Source organism: Chlorocebus sabaeus, chromosome 14 (genome assembly GCF_047675955.1).
Source record: "Chlorocebus sabaeus isolate Y175 chromosome 14, mChlSab1.0.hap1, whole genome shotgun sequence".
Lineage (NCBI taxonomy): Eukaryota > Metazoa > Chordata > Mammalia > Primates > Cercopithecidae > Chlorocebus > Chlorocebus sabaeus.
The window spans coordinates 103,252,541-103,279,644 of record NC_132917.1 but is presented as its reverse complement, the minus strand read 5'-3'; the positions used below and the strand labels follow the sequence as shown (position 1 = coordinate 103,279,644).

At 41.1% G+C, this 27,104-nt stretch overlaps 1 protein-coding gene across 1 annotated transcript in view; it reads right to left on the bottom strand.

Annotated features, from left to right (window-relative positions):
• SLC9A4 (solute carrier family 9 member A4) overlaps positions 1–27,104 on the bottom strand; it is a 59,899-nt gene that overhangs the window by 18,224 nt on the left and 14,571 nt on the right. Inside the window, exons 3-8 of the mRNA XM_008008269.3 lie at positions 11,806–12,065; positions 10,031–10,248; positions 7,223–7,425; positions 6,574–6,660; positions 3,291–3,361; positions 1,137–1,298 (exon numbers count right to left, since the gene is read on the bottom strand). Coding sequence (XP_008006460.2) covers positions 1,137–1,298; positions 3,291–3,361; positions 6,574–6,660; positions 7,223–7,425; positions 10,031–10,248; positions 11,806–12,065 — 1,001 coding nt within the window. The remainder of the gene's footprint in view (positions 1–1,136; positions 1,299–3,290; positions 3,362–6,573; positions 6,661–7,222; positions 7,426–10,030; positions 10,249–11,805; positions 12,066–27,104) is intronic.

Here is a 27,104-nt window from a genome sequence, read left to right as displayed (position 1 = left end):
ATATCCTCAGGGACGCTAGTTAGGATTCTTCTCAGGCCATGTAAGAAATGCAAGGGTGTTTCTGATTTATTAGCAGGCAAGGGATGAAGGTGTTATCTCAGAAATAAGACTTAGGCAATAGTGACAATTTTATTGCTACCTATTCTTAGCTCTTCTTCCAACTGCCTTTTTAAATGTGAAGACATAATTGAAGCATATGATCAAGTGTTTTTACCTGCTGAAGACAACAGGATGGAGGGGGCCCATGTTCCTTATCCTAAATATATGTTGTGATTAATTTTCCCAATTTATAAATCATTTTTTTCGAGGAAAAACTGGGCATCTTTGGGAAATTAATGCATTCTTTTTGACATTGAAGGGGCTCTCATTAAATCTCAGAGTTAAAGCAGTTTTAAGAAATATTTAGCCAGCTCTTGGGACAAGTGGCTACCAGAGGCTCTACCACGTTGCATGGAAAATCATCTTGTAATGATGGGTTTATATTCCAGTATCACCCCTCCCTATGTCCTGCTTCCACAACAACTCCCTGTTCCTCAGGAAGCCAGGCCACTCGCTGCTTCTACTCCAAGCTGGTCTCACAGAGACTCAAGGCAAATTTCACAATCTCATGTAGACCTTCGCCTTAGATGCAATTACAAACACAACTTTCTCTTTACGTAGACCACCAATGACCACACCTCCTGCTATCATCACTCATTCCCAAATCCAAGTTATCATCTCAGAAAGTTAACTCATCTCTCATGTAAAAGAGGAAGAGAAATGGCTTATAGGAAGAAACACAATGGTAGGAAGGACAGAATCACATGCACAGGGGTCATGTAAGGAGCAAACTGAGACAGTCCTGTAGAATATGCTGCAATTCTACACATTCACTTGCCCTTCCCTCCCAAAGAAAGATGTCATACAACTCTAAGTAAGCAACATTTGCTAGAAAGTAATTTTCAGAAACTAGGTAAAATATGTTGAGCTTCGGCCAAGCCATAAAAATGCCAAGACTTAGATTACATATTTAAACATAATTTCTTCTTTATATTTCTGCCTCTTTACTCCTCGTGTACCTTTAAATGAGGCAATGAGTCAGTGCCCCTTGGAATTCTGACAGTGAAAGTTTAGAACAAAGAACAGATATGACTTACTGATGGGGTATGGAGAAAGCTGTAGAGCTTAGTATCCCAGTCTCCACCATCTCGATGGCTTGTTTCATTTCCAGCTTCTTGTACAAAGAAACAATGCTTGATTTGGGTAGGTTCTTTCGGATGAGGATTTTCCGTAAGTATCTATGATCAAACTTCTTAAACCTAAAAATGAAAACCAACATTTTTGAAATCTTGAATGTCTGTATGTGTTACGTAAGTATGCATTTCTCTTAAAACAAACTACTTACTACTTAACTTTATTCTGAAGAAACATCAGGACAGTGCCTGGTATTCATAGCATTTGAACACTTTTTTTTTTTTTAATTCATAGTATTTATGCATTTTTTAAAATAAAATAAAAAAAAAGAATGGCCTACTGGCCTGAATACATTGAAAATCAACTAAACAAAAGGAAGGGACAAGCTGCAATCAGGGCAAAAAGTGTGCATAAGTGAGGCGCGGGGGAGGCCCAGCCCAGCTCAGCTCCAATTGTAAGAGAAGAAATGAGGGGGCTGAAGCTTTTGAACAAGTGTTCCATTCTAATAGCACATAACAGCAGCAGCTGCACTTACAGTAATACTGGCCTATTCAACCAGAACCCAATAACTTTAAATGGCCCGGTAGTTACAGTAGTTTTGCCCCATTATGCTGCAGATCATTTTGAATCCTACCAATTAAGGGGAAGAAAAAAACCCTACATATGTCCCAATAGCCTGAATGATGGAGACTGTGAATAGGCGAGACTGATGGCCGCTGACTATTGTAAGGAACCTCTGGCCGGCCCATTCGAGCGAGCTGCGCTTGGCATATGGTGCCTTCAGAGTCAGCCATTTGTTTGGAGTTGGAATTTTCAACACTTTCAATCATTTTACATTCAAAGAGTAGTTTGCCCGCCTGCTTTATTTTCCAGAGGGGAACATAGCTTCCCGGGCTGCTGGTTTGTTATCTAGCAATTGGTTTCCTGGTCCATGAGCTCTGTCAGCTCAGTCCCTCCAGGGTCAGGGGCTGGCTTCCTGAGCTTTGCTGTCTGAGCTCGGCTCAGACCAGGCCTCCTCTTATTCCGACTGGGTCGATCTTCTGTCTTCTAGTTTTCTGCCCTCATGAGAAGCCATGGCTCCTGTGTATTCTCAGCCCACAGTAAGCACCTCCCCAACCATAACACCCTCCCTGACTTTCTTTCACTGAGATCGCCTTGACCTTGTCCTGTTCAACTCCAGAGGCAGCCCTCATCCTTCCCATCCTGGATGCTTTGTGTCTCCTGATGTGCCGGGTCCTCCCTGTGTGCCCTCCACTGCCTGACTCGCTCCTGCTTCCCTGTCAGGCTCTCTGACCACTTCTTCTCAATCTCCTTCTGCACTTTCTTTTCCTTGCCTGCGCCCAAGAGTGAGAGCTTCTCAGAGGCCCATCCTCAGTGAGCTGCCAGCTACTCACTCCAGCCGCAACCTTCCTCCTGAACTGGAAACTAAATCCAGTAAAACAATACATTCTGAAAGGTGAGATATGGTGGAGAAGAGGGATTTGGGCATTTTAAAAAAGAATTACTATATTTGAGAATCTTAAAGATCTTCCACCATGGCCTTCCCCACAATGGAGGAATCCCTTGCCAGGATTCCTAAGGAGGCACCAAACTCCCTTTCCAAACTCCTTTTCCAAGCTGGCCATTCCTCTTGAACTGGAAACTAAATCCAGTAAAACAATACATTCTGAAAGGTGAGATATGGTGGAGAAGAGGGATTTGGGCATTTTATCTTATCCTTGGGAAGCTTGTCCTTGTTTTTAACGTAAATATTACTTTCTTGGGAAGAGCAGATCTTATCCTTGGGAAGAGCTGATCTTATCCTTGGGAAGCTTGTCCTTGTTTTTAACGTAAATATTACTTTTCTAATTTCTACCCATTAGCTGTACTAGTTCTCTCTGGAACAACCTACACCGAGTCTACTGCGTCTTCCACCTGACAACTCTTTATTTTCCAGGCTTAGCATGCCCTAGAATTTCAACTGCTTCCTGTAGGGGATGGCTCTGGAGCACCTTATCTTCTTGGTCTCCATTCCCTGAATTCTCTCTGGTTTTATGCCCAGCTTCCAATGGAACCTTTAGAAGTTACCCATGCCACCCGTATCCTTTGCCAGGGAGTGAAACCCTCAGCCTCCTTACTTGTCTCTCACTTGGTAGTGACTCCAGTGCCCACACACGTCTTCGATTCCAGCCTTTAAGTGATCCATCAGCTGCCAAACAAACACAGGAAAATGATTGCTGGAGAAACGCGAACTCTGAAAGACACACAGGACAGCTAAGACACCTTAAAAAACAAAGGAGGCTTTAATTTTCTGGAGCGTATCTGACTTTCTATCACTGTGTTCGTGTAATAAAACATTTGATGCCTTTCACAGTAATTTCAACTTTGTTTTGTGGTTTAAAGACTCGGTAGATAAGTTTCTTGATAATTCACATAATATGTAATGAAAACCGGGAACCTGGCATTTGCTTTGGATAATACTTTTCTAGAATGATCTAGGAAATATCTCATTACTGAAATCAGTTGGAAGATAATAATAATAAAATATATCATATTTAAGATATTATTAAATAATTGTAATAACTGTTACTTTTAATTTCATTGCAAAAGAAAAGAACACACTGCTATCCAATCATATAATTTCTGAAAATATAATTATATAAATATTATACTATAACATATAATAGCAAAATATCTATATTCCTTATTTTAATATGCTTGTTTGATCTAAGTACTTACATTTCACCACTCGAGCAAATTATATTGCATTTGTTTTATCCAAAATTGTTTATAGAAATTTAGGAAAAAGTGCAGTCTTCAAAATAATTATGAAATTAGTCTCCAAGTACTTTAAATTTGAAATTATTGATGTCTATACTGGCTTCTGAATTTTGTTTTGAAAAACAGATTCAAATATTAAATTAATTATTAAATGATTGATTCACTACTTTCTACCAAAAATTATAACTTTTTTGAGGAAAAGAAAAATAAATGAGAGAAGAATGAAATATCCAAGTGCCATGGACTTAGGTGGATTATCTAATTTGTCAAAACAATAAATCATAGGAGACAAAGATAGAGACAAAAATCTATGATCAGCTTAAGGCGGTACATATTTCAAAACGGTCACTAGTTATCCTTATCTGTTAATTATTTTCAAATGGCCTTGCAAATTTTTCATTAGGGTTTCCTGGAATTTAAATAACCAAATTTCCTAGGTCACTTTGACCATGAACTTTAGGGTAGATTTTGGAAGACTTCATCATTCATCAGTTTCTCTAGTATTAAAATGGTGAACTCTCAGGGATAGAAGAAACCTAAAATTTTTCAGGTTCAACTATCTCCTCAAAGCTTGAATCTCATGTACAGCAACGACGCTACATGTTCCCAATCACTGGTTAGACACATCCACTTCAGCTTCGGGTGTGCCAATCAGGAAATGACTGTCAGAAAGCTCTTTCATTAACTGAGTTGAAGTCTCCACCTATAACCCTTCAGACATTAGTTCTCATTTCTATTCCTTGGAGCTGCACACAGTGGTATCCCTTCAGTGTTGTGCTGAACTTAAACAAACAGGTAGAAACCATGCTCAATGTCATATTCATCTTTACTAGACTGAGATGTTTTCACTAAAATCTGCCACTCAGCCATGTTTACAAAAGAAGTAGCACCCTTTGCCCCTCCTATAGTAAGAGTTCAAAAAAGGCAGAGGACCCCATATTTCATTGGAACTGTGATTTTAGAAACAAGCAGGACAATTTTGAATGTTAGTCACTGTGATAGTATTTTGAGGTATCAATTTAGCCAGGCAACTCCCCGGTTATTCAATCAAACAGTACTCTAGATGTTGCTGTAAATCTATTTCGTAGATCTGATTAAAGTCATAATCAGTTGTCTTACGTAAGGGAGATGACCCAGATAATCTGGGTCTGATTCAATCAGTTGAAAGGGCTTAAGAACAGACCCCAGGCTTCCCTGATGAAGAAAAAAATCCTACTTGTAGACAGTAGCTCTTCCAGATGACCTGTCCCATGGATTTTGGGCTTTCCTAGCTAGTCCCAACAATACTGAAAAACAATTCCTTACAACCAATCTCTTCCTATCTCTATCTCTATCTCTATCTCTATCTCTATCTCTATCTCTATCTCTGTCTCTATCTCTATCTCTATCTCTATCCATCCATCCTACTGGCTCTGCTTCTCTGTTGAACCCTGATGGAAACACCAGCAGCTTGGACAAAAGAGGAGGAGGAAATGAAAGAAATATATCAGACCCTCACAATTCTATAAGCAAGAAATAGACTGATAAAGTTACTCAGCTGCAAACTTATGCTACCTTTGTAAACAAAGGAAGTATGATTCAGAGGGTGAAGTTGAGAACTCAGAGGGTGGAACAAAGAGTTGCAAGGGATTAGGGGATTCCCAGCCCTTGAAACCAAATAAAGCTTGCCCAGGAAACATTGAAGTTTGCTTGGTATCGATGACTCCTTTTTTTCTTTCATTATCTCCCCAGCTTTTCGAAAGGCAATAGCCATAACTGTTATTCAACGAGTGTCCTACCATATATTTTAAGAGCAGATAACTTGTTTCTTGAGTTCAACAAATTCATAGATGAAGAGAAACTGAGCCTCAGAAGAGATTATACCCAGAGCTTCACTGAGCCCTGCTCTAGATGATGGAGATAATGAGATTTGGGATTTTTGACCTGATAAGATTCAGATGATATTTTGGATTTTTAATTGATGATGCAGTGTATTGAGACTTTTGGGGTGTTGGGATAGAAGGAAGGTATTTTGCATGTGGAACAGATATGAATCTTTGGGAGATGGAGGGAAGACTGTGGTAGGGAGAACAATGACCTTGCAAAGATATCCATGTCTTAATCCCCAGAACTTGTGAATATGGTAGTTTAGTTTAAAGAAATATTAAGTGGCAGATGGACTTAAGGTTGCTAATCAGCTTGACCTTAAGCTGGAGACAATCTCCTGAATTATCCATGTGGATGCAGTGGGATCATAAAGCTCCTTCAATGTGGAAGAGGGAGGCAGAAGGATCATTGCTGGAGGGATGCAGCCATTGCGGGCTCTGAAGATGGAAGAGGCCATGGGCCAAGGAACGCAGGCAGCCTTTGGAAGCTGTGGGAGGTGAGGAAACGGATTCTCCCCAGGGCCTCCAGAAAGGAGCACAGCCCTGCAACACCTGGATTTTGAACTTCCAACCTCCAGAACTGTAAGACAATAAATCTGCCTTATTTTAATCACTAAGTTTGTGGCAATTTCCTACAGCAGCCATAGGAAACTTATACAGTCAGCCTTGGTAGAGTGGGGGAGGAAAGGAAGTCTAGTGACGTGTGCACACGTCTCATGGTAACAAAGGGGAAATGTCTTATTAATTTATTTATTGTGACTATGAGATAACTTACACGAATATGAAGCTCTTCATTGATGGATTCTTTTTTATTGGTTTTTTTAACATCCAGGTACCTGACCAGAGGGCCAATTGTGATTCCCTAGATCAGAAATAGCAAAATAAAAGGGTTCTGCTGTGTTGAACATTGTCACTAGAGAGAGCAAATTTATTAACAAAACCATTAGAATGTCCAATCTATATGTTTTGGTATAGCTATTACAGAATAAATGCTCCAATGTTCACTTCAGGTCTTCGTTCCTTTAAGTACTGCAATAAAAATAGATACATTGTTTGTATTTTAATATAGGAATTTGGTTTCACCCATTAAAATAAACGTTCATTGGTTCATTAAGAGCTAACTCCCACTAAAACAAAAACGTATGCTACCTATTACTAATTGGAATCTCTTTTTCAGAAATATAGAGTAGCTATTAGTCACCTGTTACTCAGGAATCTTTTTCTTAATATGCTGTGTTGATTAAAAGGCAATATATTTCAGAAGTTAAAGGATGGTCACAAACATGATCTAGAAATCTCTGGAAATTTAGTTTGGGTATTGAGTGCAGATCTGAAAATCAGATAAAATGCCTTTATTTGTATTTTACTAATTTACTACATTGTCCTGAAATAATCTATTTTAAATATAAGGGAAATCTACTCACCTGAATAAATACGGTAAAGTATATAACTACTAGAGTAGCAGTGACGAACATTTTCTTCCTAGGAAAAAGAGACAGAGGAAGCAAAAATGCAAGTGAAAAACTTCCGGCTCCTCGAACACCACTGTAGAAAATGATGCACTGGTCCTTGATGGAGAAGGGGAAAGTCCGAAACTGGTTACTGATATAGAAGAGAGCAAATACGCCTAGAAAGGGGGAAATATGTATTAGAGCAGAGGATCATGAACGAGCAGAGATATAGAGCTAGTGAACTGAGGTTGTGTGTGCATGCCCTGCAAACAATGCAGCCTAATTCCATCATACATCCATGATTGTCTATCCCAGGTAGAGTATCTTTTATGGCTTTTCACTTTGTTAGTTGTGAGACAGTAGCACTTCAAGTGGGAATCTTCGCTATAGTTTCCTGGTATGTGTTGTGTGTATGTGTCTGCGTTAGTGTGTTTAAATTAATAACATCTTGATTTTTTTAATGTAAGGTATATATTTTTCTAATCTATATTCATAATTTTTGTCCTGCCTTTCAAACCTAGTCAAATCAAGGGTATTGTTGATTGAGTGGGTAGGGGGGATAAATGCATTCTTATCATCTCATATTCTCATTAAGTATCCAAAGGAGGTCTGTAATTTAAAAATGAGAGGGGTCCTCTTAGAGACTATGGTCTCTACAATCAAATCCTTTATTGTTGGCTTGTCCTTCTTGAGGTTCATTGCAAACAAGGAAGGAAGTTGGCAAAGGTTAGGGGGTGAGTGGGTGCTTCTTACTGCCAGTAAGCTTCTTAAACAGAAGGTTTAGGGTGGAAGAGCTTGCTGGAAACATAGAGGAGTTTTCTACCACATTGATTTTCATCCCCAAGTGGCTCACATAACCTAGGTACCACCAATGCAGTGGTGCCTGGTAGGAAAGGTCCTTTCACTAAAGCTCTGATAAATCAAAGAAGAGTTTCACTTAGTAGAATAAAACTTTCCACATCCTTACGTACTTCTCGCCACACAGACTTGCCAGCAAGCATTCTTTGATAATAGGCGCATGGATAGTGCAAAAGATAAGCAAATTTACTTTTTAAAATATTGTTGTGTTTGTCCGGGATCCTCTCCATGCCAGTCATGTGACTTTGAGTGAGGTTCTTAACCATTTCATGTCCTCAGACTCCTCATCTGCTTGATGGGGTAGCCATAGTTTTTCTCTCAGAATGTGAATGTAAGGATTAAATAAATTTAGCAGCCATAAATAATGTAAGGGGGATGCAGCCTTTTATGTAATAAGCCTTCACGAGTGTGAACTCATCATCAGCTGTGATGAGTTAGGGTAGGAAGAGAACAGGCTATGAGGGGGAGAACTGAATTCTAACACCTGGCTTTGTCAATTGCTGTGATGTGGCCAATTTTGTCACTGTTTTGGTGGTTTTTCCATCAATTTCCTCAACTGTAAGAGTATGGGGTTGATCTGGATCATGAAGGATTAACAATGTCAAGGTTCCTGCAATATAAATCCTCCTCTTCTAGTTAGTTTCTTTTCTTGTTGGCTGGGCTAAAGCTCTGTAATTTTACTTCCCTTGGGCATTCGCTCCCCTCCCCTGTAGATTCCCAGAGTATTAGAACTGAAAGGGAGCTAAGAAATTTGTTCAAATCTGTCATTCTGTGGTTGAGGAAGATGATTTTGAACAGTTAAATGTCTGTCCAAGATCAAACACTGGTTCGTAATAAGACCAGTGATTTGAGATAATAAACTTGTATCACAGCTTCCTCTATTATCCCACAAGGAGCCCAACAACATATATATTCAGAGTTACTTATAGATATTTTCATATTTCTCTATTCTTGTTAATCTCCTCTAGAGCCTAAAACCCATCCTAAATGAATTTGGAATTAATTTGTTCAAGATAGGTTCTCAGCAATTTCACCTAATTTCTCTTTGAGTAATTGGCTTGAAAATGTTGATCAAAGTCATTTAACATAACGCTTCAAATATTAGTCGAGTCACTTAAAAATAGACTTGCTTGTAATCAAAAGGCAACACATATATTGTATGTCAGTGCTTAATGTTCTTTTCTAGCTCCTGAAAAATAAATGTACAAGATAAATCATCAACCACTAGTTCTCATTTTAAAAGATTAGTTACATTTTACAGGTGTGATGCCAATTACACTCTAAAGTTGTTCTTACTAATTAATACAAAGCTCTTTTTAAAATATTCACTTCCTGATTTTTTTGTTTGCTATACATCACACATTCATGCACTCAACCCTCAAATAAAACCACCTATACTGTTTAGGGGGATATTTTCTATCACTATTTATCTTCCATAGAATACAATTTGTGAGATCTCACTTATCCTATAGTGAAAGTGTAAATAAATGCCCACAGTTTATAAGCCATATCTGATTTAAGGTGCGAGAGGATACAAATCTGCAAAGAAGTGAAGAGCAAGGGATATGTTGGTCTCAGGAACCAAAAACATTGGTGCAACTCCAAATAAAAGTAACAAACATGTATTTTCCATTGACTAAATTATATTTAAATAGGTAGTTGTGAAAGTTCTTTCTTCAATTAAATAAAATACTCCTTGCCCCGACCTTGCTTCAGTGCAGAACCCGATCAACCAATAATTACTTTCAGCTGACTGAGGGAACAAACAGGAAAGATTCCTGCTCACAACCAGGTGCCTAGTCTACCCTAACCGGTAAAACCAGTTAGCATCTACTCAGTCCTCCAATTTTTACATTGCAGAAGGGAATAAAAGAACTGAAAATGCAGCAGGACCAGAGACTCTGGGGTCCTGCTGTCTCTTACTGATGGCTCTCCAGATTTGGCAGAAGGCCAGGGTGAAGCAGATGAAAGCCCAGTTCCACTCGTGATTCTTGCCCACGGTGGACACGCCCATGAAGATGAAGATCAAGGTCTCACTGACGCTGCTCAGCATCTTCATGAAGTACTTGATGGTCGTGTATGACGTCTGGGACACGTTTTCTTCCACGTACTTTTTCATTGTTACCGCGCAGGCTGTGATTCTATAAAAGGAGCAGAGTCGAGTCTCAGAGAAAATCTATGAGGTTTTCCCCCTCCACAAAATGACCTCCCCACAGGCGATGCCACAGATGCATGAAGCCCTTGTTGATGCAGGAATATCTCCCTTATTCCCTTCTGTGGCTGCGGATTGTCCACAGATCGTCTTTCTCCCTCTTTTCCCTCCCTAAGGGATCTTTACAAGGTAAAGCTGAATGTGGTGGGAAGGTGGGCGTGGCACGGTGAAATAAAAGGACACGTAATTCCCATGGGCACACCCAATGCGGAATGCTTCTCTCTTGCCCTCTTCATGAAGAGTTTTCAGTCCCAACTCACACTCTGCTTTACTCTGCCTTAAACCAAAATAACAGAATAATTCAGCAAGGTTCTCATTTCCTCCAACCCAACCATAAATGATCAAAACTTCTAAAGCAATGCAAGGTTCTCTTTTATTGGCTTTATTTCAAATATTTCTGCTCTAGAGCCATCAAGCAAGTATGGGAAAAAGAAAAAAACTTGCCTTGTCTTAGAAGTTTTGATCATTTTCCAGGTGGGAAAGTGACAGATGCCTGGAGTTTACACTATCACATTTAATTGAAAGAGGTATTTCTCTACAATAAAATTAAATGTATCAGCCTGAATAGCTGGAAAGAAAGATAATGTCATAGAGAAGACAACATGACCAGATATAATAAGCCATGCTGAGAAGCCTCATTCAAAGATAAACATCTCAAGGATACAAGGACATAAGGATATGCATTTCAAAAATATTTTCATTAGAGCCAAGAAATGTAGATTTCTAGTCTGATCCCACCTGCCTAGTTTCATCCCACACTGAAGAGCCATGGCTGCATGATGTGGTTGGAGGGGCACAGAGGAAGGCAGAGCTCAGGAATGGCAGTCCCTCAGGCATGCCTCTTTTCAACTTTAAAATTAACTTTCCCACTTTGGGAGGCCAAGGTGAGTGGATCGTGAGGTCGGAGATCGAGACCACCCTGGCTAACACAGTGAAACCCCGTCTTCACTAAAAATACAAAAAAATTAGCCGGGCGTGGTGGCGGGCGCCTGTAGTCCCAGCTACTCAGGAGGTTGAGGCAGGAGAATGGCGTGAACCCGGGAGGCGGAACTCGCAGTGAGCAGAGATCGCGCCACTGCACTCCAGCCTAGGTGACAGAGAGAGACTCCGTCTCAAACCAAAAACAAAAACAAAAAAAAACACTTTTCAAGGAAAAAACACACTACTGAGATGAGAATTTAACCTTGAAGTTTCCCCAGATCTTCTCTGTACCAGCTTTCCTGAGCCTTCTAAATTGAAGTGATAATTGCTATGCTTTCCTCAGGCAAATCACAAGAAGAAGACAACGAAGGCAAACATTGGAGAGAATGTTCGTTTGACAAAGAACCTGAATCAGGTTTTATAAAAGTTTAGAAGCTCCTAAATCCTGCAACACCTGGGAGGGTTAGCGTCATTCGTCAAGTCTTTCCCAGCTGCCCGGTTCACGTGATGTGGTCCTAAACTTTCTTTCTATTACTATGTGACTTGATCCTTGGTTTGTACTCACGCCAGGATGCCCGAGAGATAGAGGGTTTCAGCAGCTAAGTAAGACAAATAGCTGAACATGAAGACGATGAGTGGCTCAATTGCAGAGATATTCTGAGTGAAACGTGTGATAAACGCAGAGATAAATCCAAAAACGATGCCAAACAATACGCCTCCAAGCCCCACAATGACGAATCGGGCACATCCAGCCAAAATGTCGACAGGTTCTATGTCTTCAAATTTATGCATCTTTGTAAAGGCAATTAACATATTGTATAAGACCTAGACAAAAAGGAGAGAAAATAAATATGAATTATGAACAGAAACTAGGAATACTTTGCATGCTGATTCTCAGCTTTGTGCCTAGTTGAGTAATACACAAAAATAAATTACACAACAAAAAATACTAAGATGACTGCTTTTTAACTGTATTCCCAATAATTTAGATGTATTCGGTCTCACTGAATAAAAAGTGTAATACTCACAACTTCCAATCACTGAGCCCCTACTACGTGCTGGTCTCTTTGCTAAGCTTTCAGGGGCAGTTAATTTATTGCCTCTAAACTCCAAATGTACCGTTCCGTTTGTGTTCTATAATAGACAGTGGAATTCCTTTAAGCATTTTTTTCTTTAAAGTGAGTACCTAGTTAAGCTCTGTCCATAGAGGGCCTAGAAAGGACATTCAGGGCCAGGAGCGGTGGCTCACACCTGTAATCCCAACACTTTGAGAGGCCGAGGCGGGCAGATCACGAGGTCAGGATATCGAGACCATCCTGGCTAACACGGTGAAACCCCGTCTCTACTGAAAATACAAAAAAATTAGCCGGGCGTGGTGGCGGGCGCCTGTAGTCCCAGCTACTGGGGAGGCTGAGGCAGGAGAATGGCGTGAACCCGGGAGGCGGAGCTTGCAGTGAGCCGAGATTGCGCCACCGCACTCCAGCCTGGGCAACAGAGCGAGACTCCATCTCAAAAAAAAAAAAAAAAAGGAAAGGACATTCAGGTGCAGGCGGAAGGGCCTTCCTGCAGTTTTTCTGGGGCCTGTGGGGAGAGTCAGCCATGTGGGTGTGAGGAACTCCAGCGGATCCTGCCTGAGCCACAGGCCCTGAAAGTGATCCCTCTGCAACCCTACAGCTTCGGCCTGGCCATAACCTGTCTGCAAAAAACCCCAGCACGGCCCACGCGCAACATGTCTGTGGCCCAGCGCTCCCGGCAGCCCACGCTCTGAGAGCCTTCTCCCCCTCTCCCAATGCACCTGCTCTTTTGAAGATTCTCTGCCATCTTCCAAGTGCAGGCTCCCACTGCAGCCCCGGCACAGGGATTGCTGACTGATGTCTGGCCCTGCCTGCCTTCCAGAGGGTGGTGGATTGTTTGCCCAGCAACTCCAGACCAGCTCCAGTCTGGCTAAACCAGCCAACTTCTCTGCTACCCAGTGGCCAGTCCACACCTTCTCCAGTAAGAGGTGAACCCCTCCCAAGCGTGTCCTTCCTTGGGTGCCCTCCCTCAGCCCTAGGGTACACAGAGAGTTTCCTTACATCTTGTAGTTATGCCTTTATTATAGTTAATACATTTTATAATGCATTCACATTCTTTATTTAACCTATCATGTGGTGTATCTTACCTGATTGCACCTAGACTGTTATTCCCTCCATACACATCATTTCATCAAATCCCCCAAACAACTCTAGCATCTGTGACACGCTCTCTGAATTTTCCCATTATTTCTCTATGTATTTCAATGTTATTTTGAAGCTGCAGGAATCTACTTATCACTGTTTCATGCCACTCCACAGCCCAGAACTATGATCTAGCTCCTGCAAAGCGGCAGCAGGTGTACAGGTAATGAGACATAAGAGAAGAGCTGAACGAAGATCTCTGCAGAAATGAAGACCTTTGGGAATATCAGCCCCTCAAGAGTCCTGCGAAACCACCGTACATGCCTCTGAGCCTCTATCTACACCAGGAAAATTGCAAAAAATCAGAGCAGAGGGCGGAAGCTAAATCTCAAGGAAATCGTGGCCATGATGGACGGTATTCTGCGTGCTTCAGAGGCACAGATGGACTGCATGGACCTTCTAGAACTGAAGATGCCCCTCACCTTCACAGTTGGCTCTCATGTCCCCTCTGGCTGTGGCCCCCCATGCTGCACCCTGCCAGACTCACCCAGGCCTTCTGCGTGACTCTGATCTCTCCAAGATGGGAATCATCTTCCTTACGGGGACACTCGGTGTCACCACTGATATCGGGTGTGGCCTGACAGCCTTTGGGTTCTGGCTTTGGCTTCATCCTCAGGACTCACCAGAACCGCACACTGCATTGTGTGCACACTGACCCCTTGCTGTGGTCTGCAGCCTACAGGAATTCGTTCCTCCTCCAGCCCCTTTCCTAGTCCTGGCCACTCCAGGTCGTCTGTAAGCCTGACCTCCGCTGATTCCCTCTAATATCACCTTCATGATAAAAGATTGTTGGTTTTGGCCAGGCGTGGTGGCTCATGCCTGTAATCCCAGCACTTCGGGTGGCCGAGACATGTGGATCACCTGAGGTCAGAAGTTCGAGATTAGCCTTGCCAACATGGTGAAACCCCATCTCTACTAAAAATACAAAAAATTAGGCAGGGCACCGTGGCTCACACCTGTAATCCTAGCACTTTTCGGGCCAAGGCAGGCAGATTGCCTGAGCTCAGGAGTTCGAGACCAACCTGGGCAACATGGTGAAACCCCATCTCTATTGAAATACAAAAAATTAGCCAGGCATGGCAGTGTGCGCCTGTAGTCCCAGCTACTTAGGAGGCTGAGGCAGGAGAATTGCTTGAACCTGGGAAGTGAAGCTTGCAGTAAGCCGAGACCACGCCAATGCACTCCAGCCTGGGTGACAAAGTGAGACTCTGTCTCTTAAAAATACAAAAAAAAAACAAAAATTAGCACCACCATTGGTGCACACCTATAATCCTAGCTACTCAGGAGACTGAGGCAGAAGAATTGCTTGAACCTGGGAGTAGGAGGTTGCAGTGAGCTGAGATTGCACCACTGCACTCCAACCTGGGTGATAAGAGCGAAACTCAACCTTATTTAAGAAAAAAAAAATGTTTTCTCACAGAGAGGTTGGCAGTAAATGATTGATCATGTGCAAAAGTTGTCCCTAGGCAACTGTCTTGTTTTGTTCATAATCATAAACAGTTGGAGTGCATCGATGACAAAGGCCTTCTCCTTGCTCTCCCTTCTAAAGAATGCCTTAGTTTGTTTGAGGGAGGCTGTCCTCTAGGGACAGATAGATGCAAAAGCAGCAGGTTATGGGATGGACATATTTGTGCTGCAGTCACCATGTAACAGTACACTTTTTGCTACTCCCTTATGTGCGGATATCAAACATCATACAGAGTGGCTCTGGGCTTGGGAATGTGAGCTGGCAGTGAGGGGCATGCCTCGAAGTAGCTCCAGTGCCATCAATCCTCATCTAGGATGCTTCGTTGCCAATGTACTTTGTTGACAGGGGAGGGCACACAAGGAGGTTGCACAGTGGCCCTCTGCTAATGACTTTTTGGTCCACAAGCACCTCTACAATAAGGTTCTGTTACCTTGACTCCTGTATGACTCCCCTAGGGATGCTGCGAGAAAGTCCCACAAGCTGGGTGGCTTGAATTAACAAAAATGTATCTTCTCACTGTTGTGGAGTCTAAAAGTCCAGACTCGAGATGTTGGCAGGGCCATGCTCCCTGAAGGCATTAGGGGAGGGCCCTTCCTTGCCTCTTACAAGCTTCTTCTGGTGTCTGCCAGCAGTCCTCACTGTTCCTAGGTTTGTGAGTGCATCACTCCAGTCCCTGCCTGCATCTTCACCTGGTCTTCTCTGTGTGTCTCCTCTGTGTCATATCACCTTCTTATAAGGACACCAGGCATTGGATTAGGGTCCACCATAGTCCAGTGTGAGCTTGCCTTCAATAAGGATAACTGTAAAGACACTGTTTCCAATTAGGGTCCCATCCTGAGGTTCCAGGTGAGCATGGATCTTTGAGGGGACACTATTCCACCCAGTACAGCTTTTATAAACAATATGACCATGCTGTGAAATTAACTTGTATTACAGACTAGAAGTTTTCGTTATAAATCTCTCAGAGCACAGATAATTTTATTTTGAATTTTACAAGGTCTTAAACTGTGGCTTATTCCCCAAATGGTTCAATCACGTTTCTTAAGAGAGCCTAGGATGCAGGTTTTGAGTGTGTGGATTAGTACTCATTGCTCAATGTAATAAGTAACCAGTAGCCAATAAGCACGGTTAGATAAGGGAATGTGGGCAGAAGGTTATAATAGGCTTGCCGTCTTCCCTCAAAGATAAGTTTCTAGTGTATTTTCTGGGAGGAGAGGAACCTGGGGAAGATGAAGAAGAATCAGAAAGCTTGGTGCCAATGGGTCCAAGCAAGTATACGTACAGCATACAGACACACACAATAGACACGCACACACACAACAGACACACAACAGACACACAAGCAACAGACACATGCAACAAACACACAGACACACACACATACTATGGACATTGTGATTTTCTGATATTAGGAAAGGAATTACTTAAAAAGAGAAAGACTTGCAGAAATCTTAAACTGAATTTGGTTAAGAATATACATGATAAAGTGTAGAAATGTCCAGAAGCAAAAAAACAGAGGAAAAGCCCCACAAATGTCCCACAATCCCTCCTAGAGAAAACTACTATAGATATATATTTTCTATCTGTCTATCTATCTATCTATCTATCTATCTATCTATCTATCTATCTACCTATCTATCATCTATCCATCTGCTATCACCCACCTCTCTATCTGGGGCAGTCGGAGCCCCTCAGATCTCTAACTGCAGGGATTCCCATCTGCCATTCTCAGCTAAGTGGAGCTTATCAGGGACACTGAGGTAGGCCCCTTCCTGGAAGGAAAAGGACTCCTTGGATACATGTTTTAGTCTGTGGTTCCTGATGAGCTTGATAAAGTCTCTAAGAAATGCAGTAAAGACAGTCCCATCCAGCTTCTGTCCTTCCCTCTCTCCTTCCCCTGGAATCACTCTGCACTGTGACCTGAGGGCTCTCCCATCCCCCTGGGCTTCTTCCCCATTTTCCCTCACAGGAGTTTCTCTAGTAAAACTCTTGTACATTTAATGCACTCTGAGTGTCTGATCCATGAAGGACCTGGACAACATCTATCGGTCTGTTTGTGTATCAATCATAGTTTACAAAACTGTTAAAATCCTGGTCTATTGTATTTAAACAAGCTGAAGCCATGCTTTAAGAAAACCTGGGCTGAGTATTTGAAACAAAATGTGACTTATGATTTTGAATGAATCCAAAAGAATCTTAGTGGTTGTGTCTCGACTCGGTGAGTTTGTTTAGTCTAATTTCACTTTCTGCCACATATGGGTCTTAGAAGGCCTGGGTATTGCACTGTTGGAGTTGAGCTCACACTGAAAGGAGTGAAGCCACAATGAGGAGTCACGCACTCCCCACAATCCCAGACAAGGAAAATCTGAATGAGGTTAAGTGGAACCTGACTGTTTATTTGACTCTCAAATCCAAAGGAAACTCAGAGAACATGACTGAGACTCAAAGATTTGAATATTGTTGCCATAAACTAAAATTCTTTTACATAGCTTGTTAGATTATTAGTAGCTACCTAGACTGTTCCAATGGCCTGGGAAAGGCAATTGGACCAGCCTTGTCTTTGGACACCAGTGTGCCCTGCCAGGAAGATGCCATGGCAGTTTCAGAAGCTAAAGTAGTACATATAATTAAGAAGACTGCCTTTACAATCACAATCCTTACTACTGCACGAAAAACAGTTCTTACCTTTCAAATTACCAGGCTTTGGGTAACATTATAGTTGCAAAAGATTTTCTTTGGGTTCATTTCAAGTCACAATAATGTGTGTGTATCTTTTATACACTGAAGGGAAAAGCTCAGCCAATGCTAAATCTCAAACATGTCCACAGCCCCATGGAGAACAAGGTTAGATTTTCCCTCTTCACTCATTGTCTCAGCAAACGATCCTTTTGTGTTACCTTTAACACAAGATTCTCCAAGCCTTCCAACATTATAATAGTTGTGGTCCTGTAGCTGATGCCACTGTAAAAGTTTGCAAAGCCATTTTAACATGCAGAGACTCACACAATGACTAAAACCATTAGTCCTTCGACCAGGGCTCAGCAGAGGTGAAGAGTCAATCCCAAATGTGCTGACATTTTTTTTTTTCTTGTTAACTTTATTGAGGAAAGACTTACATATGATAAACTGCATCTAAAATGAATGAATACTGGACATTGTGGACACCCATAAAGCCATCGCCATAGTGAAGATATAGAACAATTCCATGAACCCTGAAAGGTTCCTCATTCATTTGAAGTCCATCCTTCTCTCTGACCCTGCCCCAGGAAATCTCTAATTTATTATTGTCACAGGAGATTAATTTACATTTTATATAAGTTGAATAACAAATTATGAACCCTTTTTTTCTGGCTTATTTAACTCAGCATGATGTTTTTGAGAGTTACCCAAGTTGTTGCAGATATTAGTGGTCCCTTCCTTTTTATACCTGAGTAGTATTCTATTATCTGGTTATGGCATATTTTCTTCATTTATTTACCTATTTACCTGTTAATGAATACTTGTCCACTCCCCACCCCCAAGTTTTTGGCTGTTTGAATGTTGCTGCTGTGAACATTCATGTACAAGCCTTTTTTGTAGACCTATGTTGTCATTTCTCTTGCATATATACCTAGGAGTACAATAGCTAGGTAGTATGGTAGACGTGAAAGTTTTAAGAAACTGCCAAATTGTTTTTCTCTTTTTTTTTCTTTTTTTTTTTTTGAGGTGGAGTCTCACTCTGTCGCCCAGGCTGGAGTGCAGTGGCGCCATCTCTGCTCACAGCAAGCTCTGCCTCCCGGGTTCACGCCATTCTCCTGCCTCAGCCTCCCCAGTAGCTGGGACTACAGGCGCCTGCCACCACGCCCGGCTAATTTTTTTGTATTTTTTAGTAGAGATGAGGTTTCACTGTGTTAGCCAGGATGGTCTCGATCTCCTGACCTCGTGATCCATCCACCTCGGCCTCCCAAAGTGCTGGGATTACAGGCTTGAGCCACTGCGTCCGGCCCAAATTGTTTTTCAAAGTCATAATATCAGGCCAGACATGGCAGCTCATGCCTGTAATCCCAGCGCTTCGGGAGGCTGAGGCAGGTGGATCACTTGAAGCCAGGAGTTCAAGACCAGCCTGGCTAACACGGTGAAACCTGTCTCTACTAAAAATACAAAAATCAGCTGGGTGTGATGGCATATGCCTGTAATTCCAGCTACTCAGGAGGCTGAGACCCAACAATTCCTTGAATCTGGGAGATGGATATTGCAATGAGCAGGTGAGCAGAGATCATGCCACTGCACTCCAGCCTGGGCAACATGGTGAGACTCTCTCTCAAAATTAGAAAGAATAAAAACAAAGTCATCATATCATCTTATATACCCACCTGTGGAGCCTAAAGCAACCTCATCTTAGATGCTAATCCACCATGTTGATTTCTGATTAATCCCAGTTCCAAGAATGCCTCTAAGATTTCTGTTTTATCCACTGTTCTTAAAAGCATATACTGTAAATTGTACCCTTGATTTACAGTAAGTAAAGTAAGTACAGTAAGCCCAAACAACTTTGACCATAAATTCTGCCTATAGACAGATTTATACAACACTCTTGCCTTTCCCTACAATTGTTCTACACATTCCTTCTCTATGGTATATAAGCCCTGAGTCTGGGAGTTAATGGCATGGGGCTCCACCGTATTGTCTCACCACTGCTGAAGACACAAGCATAGCTTCTGTTCCTAAGTCTCTGTTAAATGTTTATTTCTTAAAAAACTAGGTATATCCATCTCTTTTATCTGCCTCTCAGCTTCCTTGGACTTTTGGGGTAGACTTGGATAAACACTGTCTACTGCAGAACACCACCAGAAATGTATGAGATTTCCAGTTGCCCCATATCCTCGTCAACACTTGATATTGTCAGTTTTTTTAATTCTAGTAATTCGAATGGCTGGGTGGCATTTCACTGTGATTTAATTTGCATTTCCCTTACTACTAATTATGTTGTGCATATTTCCATGTGCTTACTGGCCACAAATATATCATCTTTTATGGTGTATCTGCTCAAATCTTGTTCTTATTTTTAATTGAGCTGTTCATAGCCTTATTGAGAACTAAAATTATTTAAAATTATTTGCATATTCTCTATGTCTTTTGTGAAATGCATGTATAGTGAATGTTTTCTTTCATATGTAGCTTGCTTTTCTGATTGTGCATTTTGAAGAGCATTTCTTTTTCTTTTCATAAAATCCAATTCATTGCTTTTTCTTTTTTATGTGTGTTTTAATTTGTGCTTTTCCTGTCTTTTGACTACTCCAAGGTCAAAAAGTCTTTGTTTCTATAGTCATAAAGATTTACTTCCATGTTTTCTTCCAGGACATTTATAATTATATCTTTTCCATTTCATCTATGATACATCTTGTGCTAATTTTTAAATATAGCTTGAAGTTAGGGGTGATTTTCATGTTTTCCACATGGATACCAGATTTTTTCAGCACCATTTGTTGAATAGACTGCCTTCCATTGAATTGCCTTGGTTCTTTTGCCAAAAATTAATTGACCATGTATATGTAAGTCTATTTCTAAACTCTCCAGTCTCTTTCATAGTCTATATCTCTGTTCTTTAACTAATATTGTCATTTGTGTAGAATTATTATTATTATCGTGGCATTATAGTAAGTCATCACATAAGTCTTTTAGCTTTGTTTTTTAGTTTTAAACATTGTTTCGTGTAGTCTAGGTCATTCACATTTCCAAACAAAGTTTTAGCATCAGCTTTGTCAATTTCTACTAAAATGTTTTCTGGGATTTTGAATGGCTTTTACTGAATCTATAGATAAAATGGGAGAAAACCGATACCTTAAAAATGTTGACTCTTCCACTAATGAATATGATATTATTTAGGTCTTCTAATTCCTGTCAGTAATGTTCTATAATATTCAGTGAAAGGATCTAGCATATCTTTGTTAAATTCACTTCGAAGTATTTCTGTTTTGGGGTACTTTTAAATGTTATTTAAAAGATATCTAAAATGTTATTTTCTTTCTTGAACCATGAAACATCTGGAAGTGTGTTGTTTAATTTCCAAATATTAAGAATTTCCTAGATAGTTTAAATATATTTTTAATTCTGTTGTGGACAAAAAATATACTCTGTATGGCATTGCGGCTTCTAAAGTTATTGAGGCTTCTTTAGTTGTCAAATGTATGGTCGTTTTTATTAAGCGTACCATAAGCACTTGAAAAGAATGTTGAGTTTGCAGTAGTTGGGCACAATATTCTATGAATAGGGATTAGGGCAAGGTGGATGATAATATTCAGATTCTCCATGCCTTGCTGATGGTATTTTACTTGATTTTAGTATCATTTCCTAAAAGAAATGTATTAGAATCTCTCACTAAAATTATGGAATTGTCATTTTCTGCCTTTCAATTTCTCAATTTTTAATGCATGTATTTTGTTGCACTATTATTAGGGGCATATACATGTACAATTTTTAGGTATTCTTGATTAGTCAGCTTTTTTTATCATTATGATAGATCCCTCTTTATCTTTCTAATACTTTCTATCATTATGTCTTTTAACTGATATTAATGTAGCCAAATCAACATTCTTATGCTTATTGTTTGCTTGGTTTATCTTTTTTCATCCATTTACTTTCACCTTATTTATGTCTTTATAATTAAATTGCATTTCTTATAAATAGAATATATTTGGGCCCTGCTTTATAATCAGTTCTATTAATCTCTTGCTTTTAATTGGCGTGTTTAGTCCATTAGCAGTCAATGTAATATTGTTTATGGTTAGATTTAGATCTACCATACTACAATATTTTTTCTTTTCCCCTCCTTCACTCCTGGTTTATTGTCCTTTCCTGCATTCATTTTTATCTATTGAATATTTTTTAGAATTCTATTTTAATTTTATCTATTGGTCAAATTTTTTGCATTATGTTTAGTGGTGCTCTACAGTAACATCCTTAACTTTTTACAGTATACTTTGGCTAACATTATACTACTTCATATAAAATAAAGAAACCTTATAGCCATGTCAGTTCATTAAATGTACTGACTTTTAACTGTCCTTAAGAACCAAAGTAAGAAACCTCTTTGTAGTCATAATATTAAATCTTATGGATTCATTTGACACTGATAGCTGAGGCCCTAATAATAATTAATTGCATTTTGTTGCGATCACCATCCCTCCTAGCCATGATAGTTATGGTCCCCACCATGCACATGGATCCCTGTAAGGGTAACTTCTATGACATAGCATCTGAGGAAGGGGTAGTCTTGTTTGACTACATTAATTTTAACAGGGGACTTTCTACTCAAGGGTGAGAGTAGACAGACCCTCAATAAGTCTATCTATAGACTGGGGTCTGGGAAGTAGTCTGAGGTGAAACCCTCTGCCCAGTTTGCAGCTATGGTAACTGTTTTTTCTGTCACAAACATAATTGACTTGGAATGGATGACTAAAGAAATACAATGAGATCGATTAAGGTACAATGAGGGACCATGAACAACTATGAGTTGTGGGACAGAAAAACTGAAAAATAGAAACTAAGAGAAGGGAAAGGATAATTGAGTGGATGATATGGAAGCTAACTGGAGTGGTGATATGGTTTGACTGTATCCCCACCCAAATCTCATCTTGAATTGTAGTTCCTGTAATCCCTATGTGTTAGGGGAGTGACATGGTGGGAGGTAATTGAATCATAGGGATGGTTACCTCCATGCTGTTCTCATGATAGTGAGTGAGTTCTCACAAGATTTGATGGTTTTATAAGGGCAGTTCCCCTGTACATGCTCTCTTGCCTGCCACCATATAAGATGTGCCTTTGCTCCTCCTTTGCTTTCTGCCATAATTGTGAGGCCTCCCCAGTCATGTGGAACTGTGAGTCAATTAAACCTCTTTCTCTTTATAAATTACCCAGTCTTGGGTATTTCTTCATAGCAGCATGAAAGTGGACTAATACAGCAAGTTGGTACAGGTAGAGTAGGGTGCTACTATAAGGATACCCAAAAGTGTGAAAGTGATTTTGGAACTGGGTAACAGGCAGAGTTTAGAAGAATTTGGAGGGCTCAGAAGAAGACAAGAAAGATTGGAACTTCCAAGAGACTTGGAAGGCTCAGAAGACAGGAAGGTGTGGGAAAGTTTGGAACTTCCTAGAGACTTGTCGAATGGCTTTGGCCAAAATGCTGATAGTGATATGGACAATAAAGTCCAGGCTGAGGTCGTCTCAGATGGAGATAAAGAACTTGTTGGGAACTGGAATAAAGGTAACTCTTTCTATGTTTTAGCAAAGAGACTGGCAGCATTTTGCCCCTGCTCTAGAAATCTGTGGAACTTTGAACTTGAGAGAGATGATTTAGAGTACCTGGCAGAAGAAATTTCTAATAGGCGAAGCATCCAAGAGGATGCAGAGCATACACATTTGGAAAATTTGCAGCCAGAGGATGAGGCAGAAAAGAAAAAAAACATTTTTTGTGGAGAAATTCAAGCCTGCAGCAGAAAGTTGCACAAGTAATGAGGAGTTGAATGTTAATCACCAAGACAATGGGGAAAATGTCTCCAGGTTCTCCAGGATATATCAGAGACCTTCACAGCAGTCCCTCCCATCACAGGGCTGGAGGACTAGGGGGAAAAATGGTTCCCTGGGCTGAGGCCAGGGCCCCCCTGCTCTAGGCAGCCTTAGGACATGGTATGCTGTGTCTCAGCTGCTTCAGCTCCAGCTGTGGCTAAAAGGGGCCAACGTACAGCTCAGGTCATGGCTTCAGTGTGCCATTGCTCCAAGCTTTGGCACCTTACACATGGTGTTGGGTCTGTGGGTGCACAGAAGTCAAGAATTGAGGTTTGGGAACCTCTGCCTAGATTTTATAGGATGTATGGTAACGTCTAGATGTCCAAGCCAAAGTTTTCTGCAGGGGCAGGGCCCTCATGGAGAGCCCTTCTACCAGGACAGTGAAGAAGGAAAATGTGGAGTTGAAGCCCCCATGCAGTCTCCCCATTTGGGCGCTGCCTCGTGGGGCTGTGAGAGGAAGACCACAGGCCTCCAGACCCCAGAATGGTAGATCCACTGACAGCTTGTACCATGTTCCTGGAAAAGCCACAGACCCTCAACACCAGCCCATGAAAGCAGCCGGGGTAGAGGGGGAGGTGGGGGTTGTACCCTGCAAAACTACAGGGGCAGAGCTGCCCAAGACCATGGGAACCTACTTGCATTAGCATGACCTGGATGTGAGACATGGAATCAAAGGAGATAATTTTGGAGCTTTAATATTTGACTGCCCTTCTGGATTTTGGACTTGCATGGGGCCTGTAATCCCTTCATTTTGGCCAATTTCTCCCATTTGGAACAGGTGTATTTACCCAATGCCTTTATCCCCACTGTATCTAGGAAGGAACTAACTTGCTTTTGATTTTACAGGGTCATAGGTGGAAGGGACTTGCCTTGTCACATGAGACATTGGACTGTGGACTTCTGAGTTAATGCTAAATTGAGTTAAGACTTTGGGGAATTGTTGGGAAGGCATGATTGGTTTTGAAATGTAAGGACATGAGATTTGTGAGGGGACAGAGGTAAAACAATATGATTTGACTGTGTTCCCACCCAAATCTCATTTTTAATTGTAGCTCCCATAATCCCTACTGGTCATAGGAGGGACCCAGTGGGAGGCAATTGAATCATAGGGTGGGTTTTTCCCATGCTGTTCTCATGATAATGAATAAGTCTCATGAGATCTGATGGTTTTATAAAGGGTAGTTCCCCTGCACATGCTCTCTTGCCTGCTGCCATGTAAAACATGCCTTTGCTCCTCCTTCGCCTTCAGCCATGATTGTGAAGTCTCCCAGCCATGTGGAACTGTGAGTCCATTAAACCTCTTTTTCTTTATAAATTACCCAGTCTCGGGTATTTCTTCATTAACAGTCAAAAAATGTATTAATACAAATGGGAAGACAAATTTAAAAATCGATTGAAAAAGCAGTAGAGTGTGAGCGAGTGACCGAATACATCCCTGATGAGGCTCTGAAATGACAACATAATAGCTATTAGCACTGCTTATCCAATATTTCTTTCCCTTCTAGGAACCTTGCAGGAATGCACTTCTAGTCTCTTTGAGGTTAGTTGTCACCATGTGATTATGCCTGGCCAACTTTTGAGTTTGAGAGAGTTTTTGTTTGTTTGTTTTTTCTCAAGAAAGAATTATAAGAGAGAGTTTCAAATAGGAGAGAATGGGACATTTGCTTGCTAAGGTGAGACCCTCCAGAAATCTCTCTCTCCTCCAGCACAGTGACCAGCAATGTTCAAAATGGTAACTGCTCTATAAGCTAAAGACCTTGAATAACGATGAGTCCAGTTGATTTTCTAGCTTGTATTAAGGAGCTCTGGCATAGTAAACTCTGTCATGGGCAGTTTCTTGGCAACCACCTTCTCTGACTCTCTGACCACAAAAGGAAACCAACTAAGAAAACCAGCAATTACCTAGCAAGCTCTGCATAATGATGTAAAAGGCAGAAGAGAGGACGCTCTTTCACCTCACTCCTAAAGGAGGGGAAAAAAAGACCTGAAGCCCAGGATAGAGAAATTAAACAAGGTGTTCACCCATGTTCTTGGGGTTGAGATCTCTGGACATTCGTTGTTTCTAAGTTCAGTGAATAGAGGCCAACCTGGTGAACTGAATGGATATCAGAACATGTACTGAGAAGAAGAGAAAAGTGTGTGGATCAATAAAACCTGTTTATTGACCTAGGGCACAGCAATGACTTTTCTTTAAGGAATTCTTTTTCAATTTAAAAAGTTTGAAACTCTTCTGAGCTTGAAGAAAGATGGAGGATTGCCATGATTCGTAGCTGCAATTATCGCCTACTTGCCAATGACTTCCAAATATGCATCTTGTTTGATCTCTGGCCCAGGCTCTAGATTTTCATTTCTAAAACTACTGAACAATTTCTTTCAATTGCCTGTAGGTTTCTAAAACTCAACAATTAAAAACTAATCTAATACTATCATCCACCTCCACCAACACCTGTTCTTCATGGTGCCATCCGCCATCCAAGAACCCACCTGAGCCTATGCAAATCCCTCTCCTCCTTCACTCCCCTCATCAATTTGGAGCAAACGATTTTAGGACTATCTTTCACCATCTAGTGTCAGTTCACCTGCATGATACAAAAGGTAACTTAAAAGCCACTTAACCTCAAAACTGTTTTAACCATAAAAGCAAGCATCAGTTGTAACTGATAGATTTAAACTCACTGAAGACTATCTCTGTAATTTGCTTTTTCTGAGAAAGAGATTGCTCTGGCATAGTGGAACAAGCAGTGTCTGACACTAAGTAGTAGCTCAGTAATATTTTTGATAAATAGGTGGGTGGGTGGATGGATGGATGGATGGATGGATGGATGGAGGATTAGAACTCAGGGGACCTCTGGTTCCACCAGACATGACTGAACTTCATTGTTAACATAAAGAAATGAGATTTCATGGTCTCTCAACTCTCTTGGTGGTATTAACAACCAAAGCTGGTCCTGGGGGGTAAGGAGGAAAGCATGGATTACCCCAGCCTGGAGGCAGGGTCAATGGCTTCCTCCCTCACCCATCGCCTGGATCTAGTGCTCCCATCCAGGCCTGTGCAACAGGTTCTGCTGGATGTCATCCATTTATGCAACCATTGAGGAAGCGATAAGGAAATTATTTGTCAGTCAGCACCTCCCAAACGGCGAACTCATGGGGCTTTTCACATGACAGTGGGTATGTTTTTTTCCTACTGCAGCCTAACACACCCACAGGCCCTTAAGGATGCGTGAACAGGTATTGTTGGGGGTGGGACAGCTGTTGAAAACCACAGGACTAGGAAAGTCCCCAGGCTGTGCTTTAAGCTCTAAGCTTTTCTCTCAAGTCAGGAATTTCTGTTAATGTATTATGCAACCTCCTAGGAATTATCTGTGGCTAGAAAGGGTTCTAATAAAACACAGAACAAGCAGGTCCATGGTTAAAAGGAATGATTTACAAACTGAAAGAAATAAGTCATGTGTCATAGCTGTGGCTCCTCAAAGGCAGGGGATGAAGCATGTTTGCTTTTGCATCCCAGGCACTCAGCAAGGCTGGCGAGAGAGAACTTCTCCCATACGTTTTTCCATACTCTTTCGGATTACTCCCTAAAAAGCTCAAGAGACATTGCTTTTCTCCCTGTTTCTCCTCTAAATCCATTTCTAT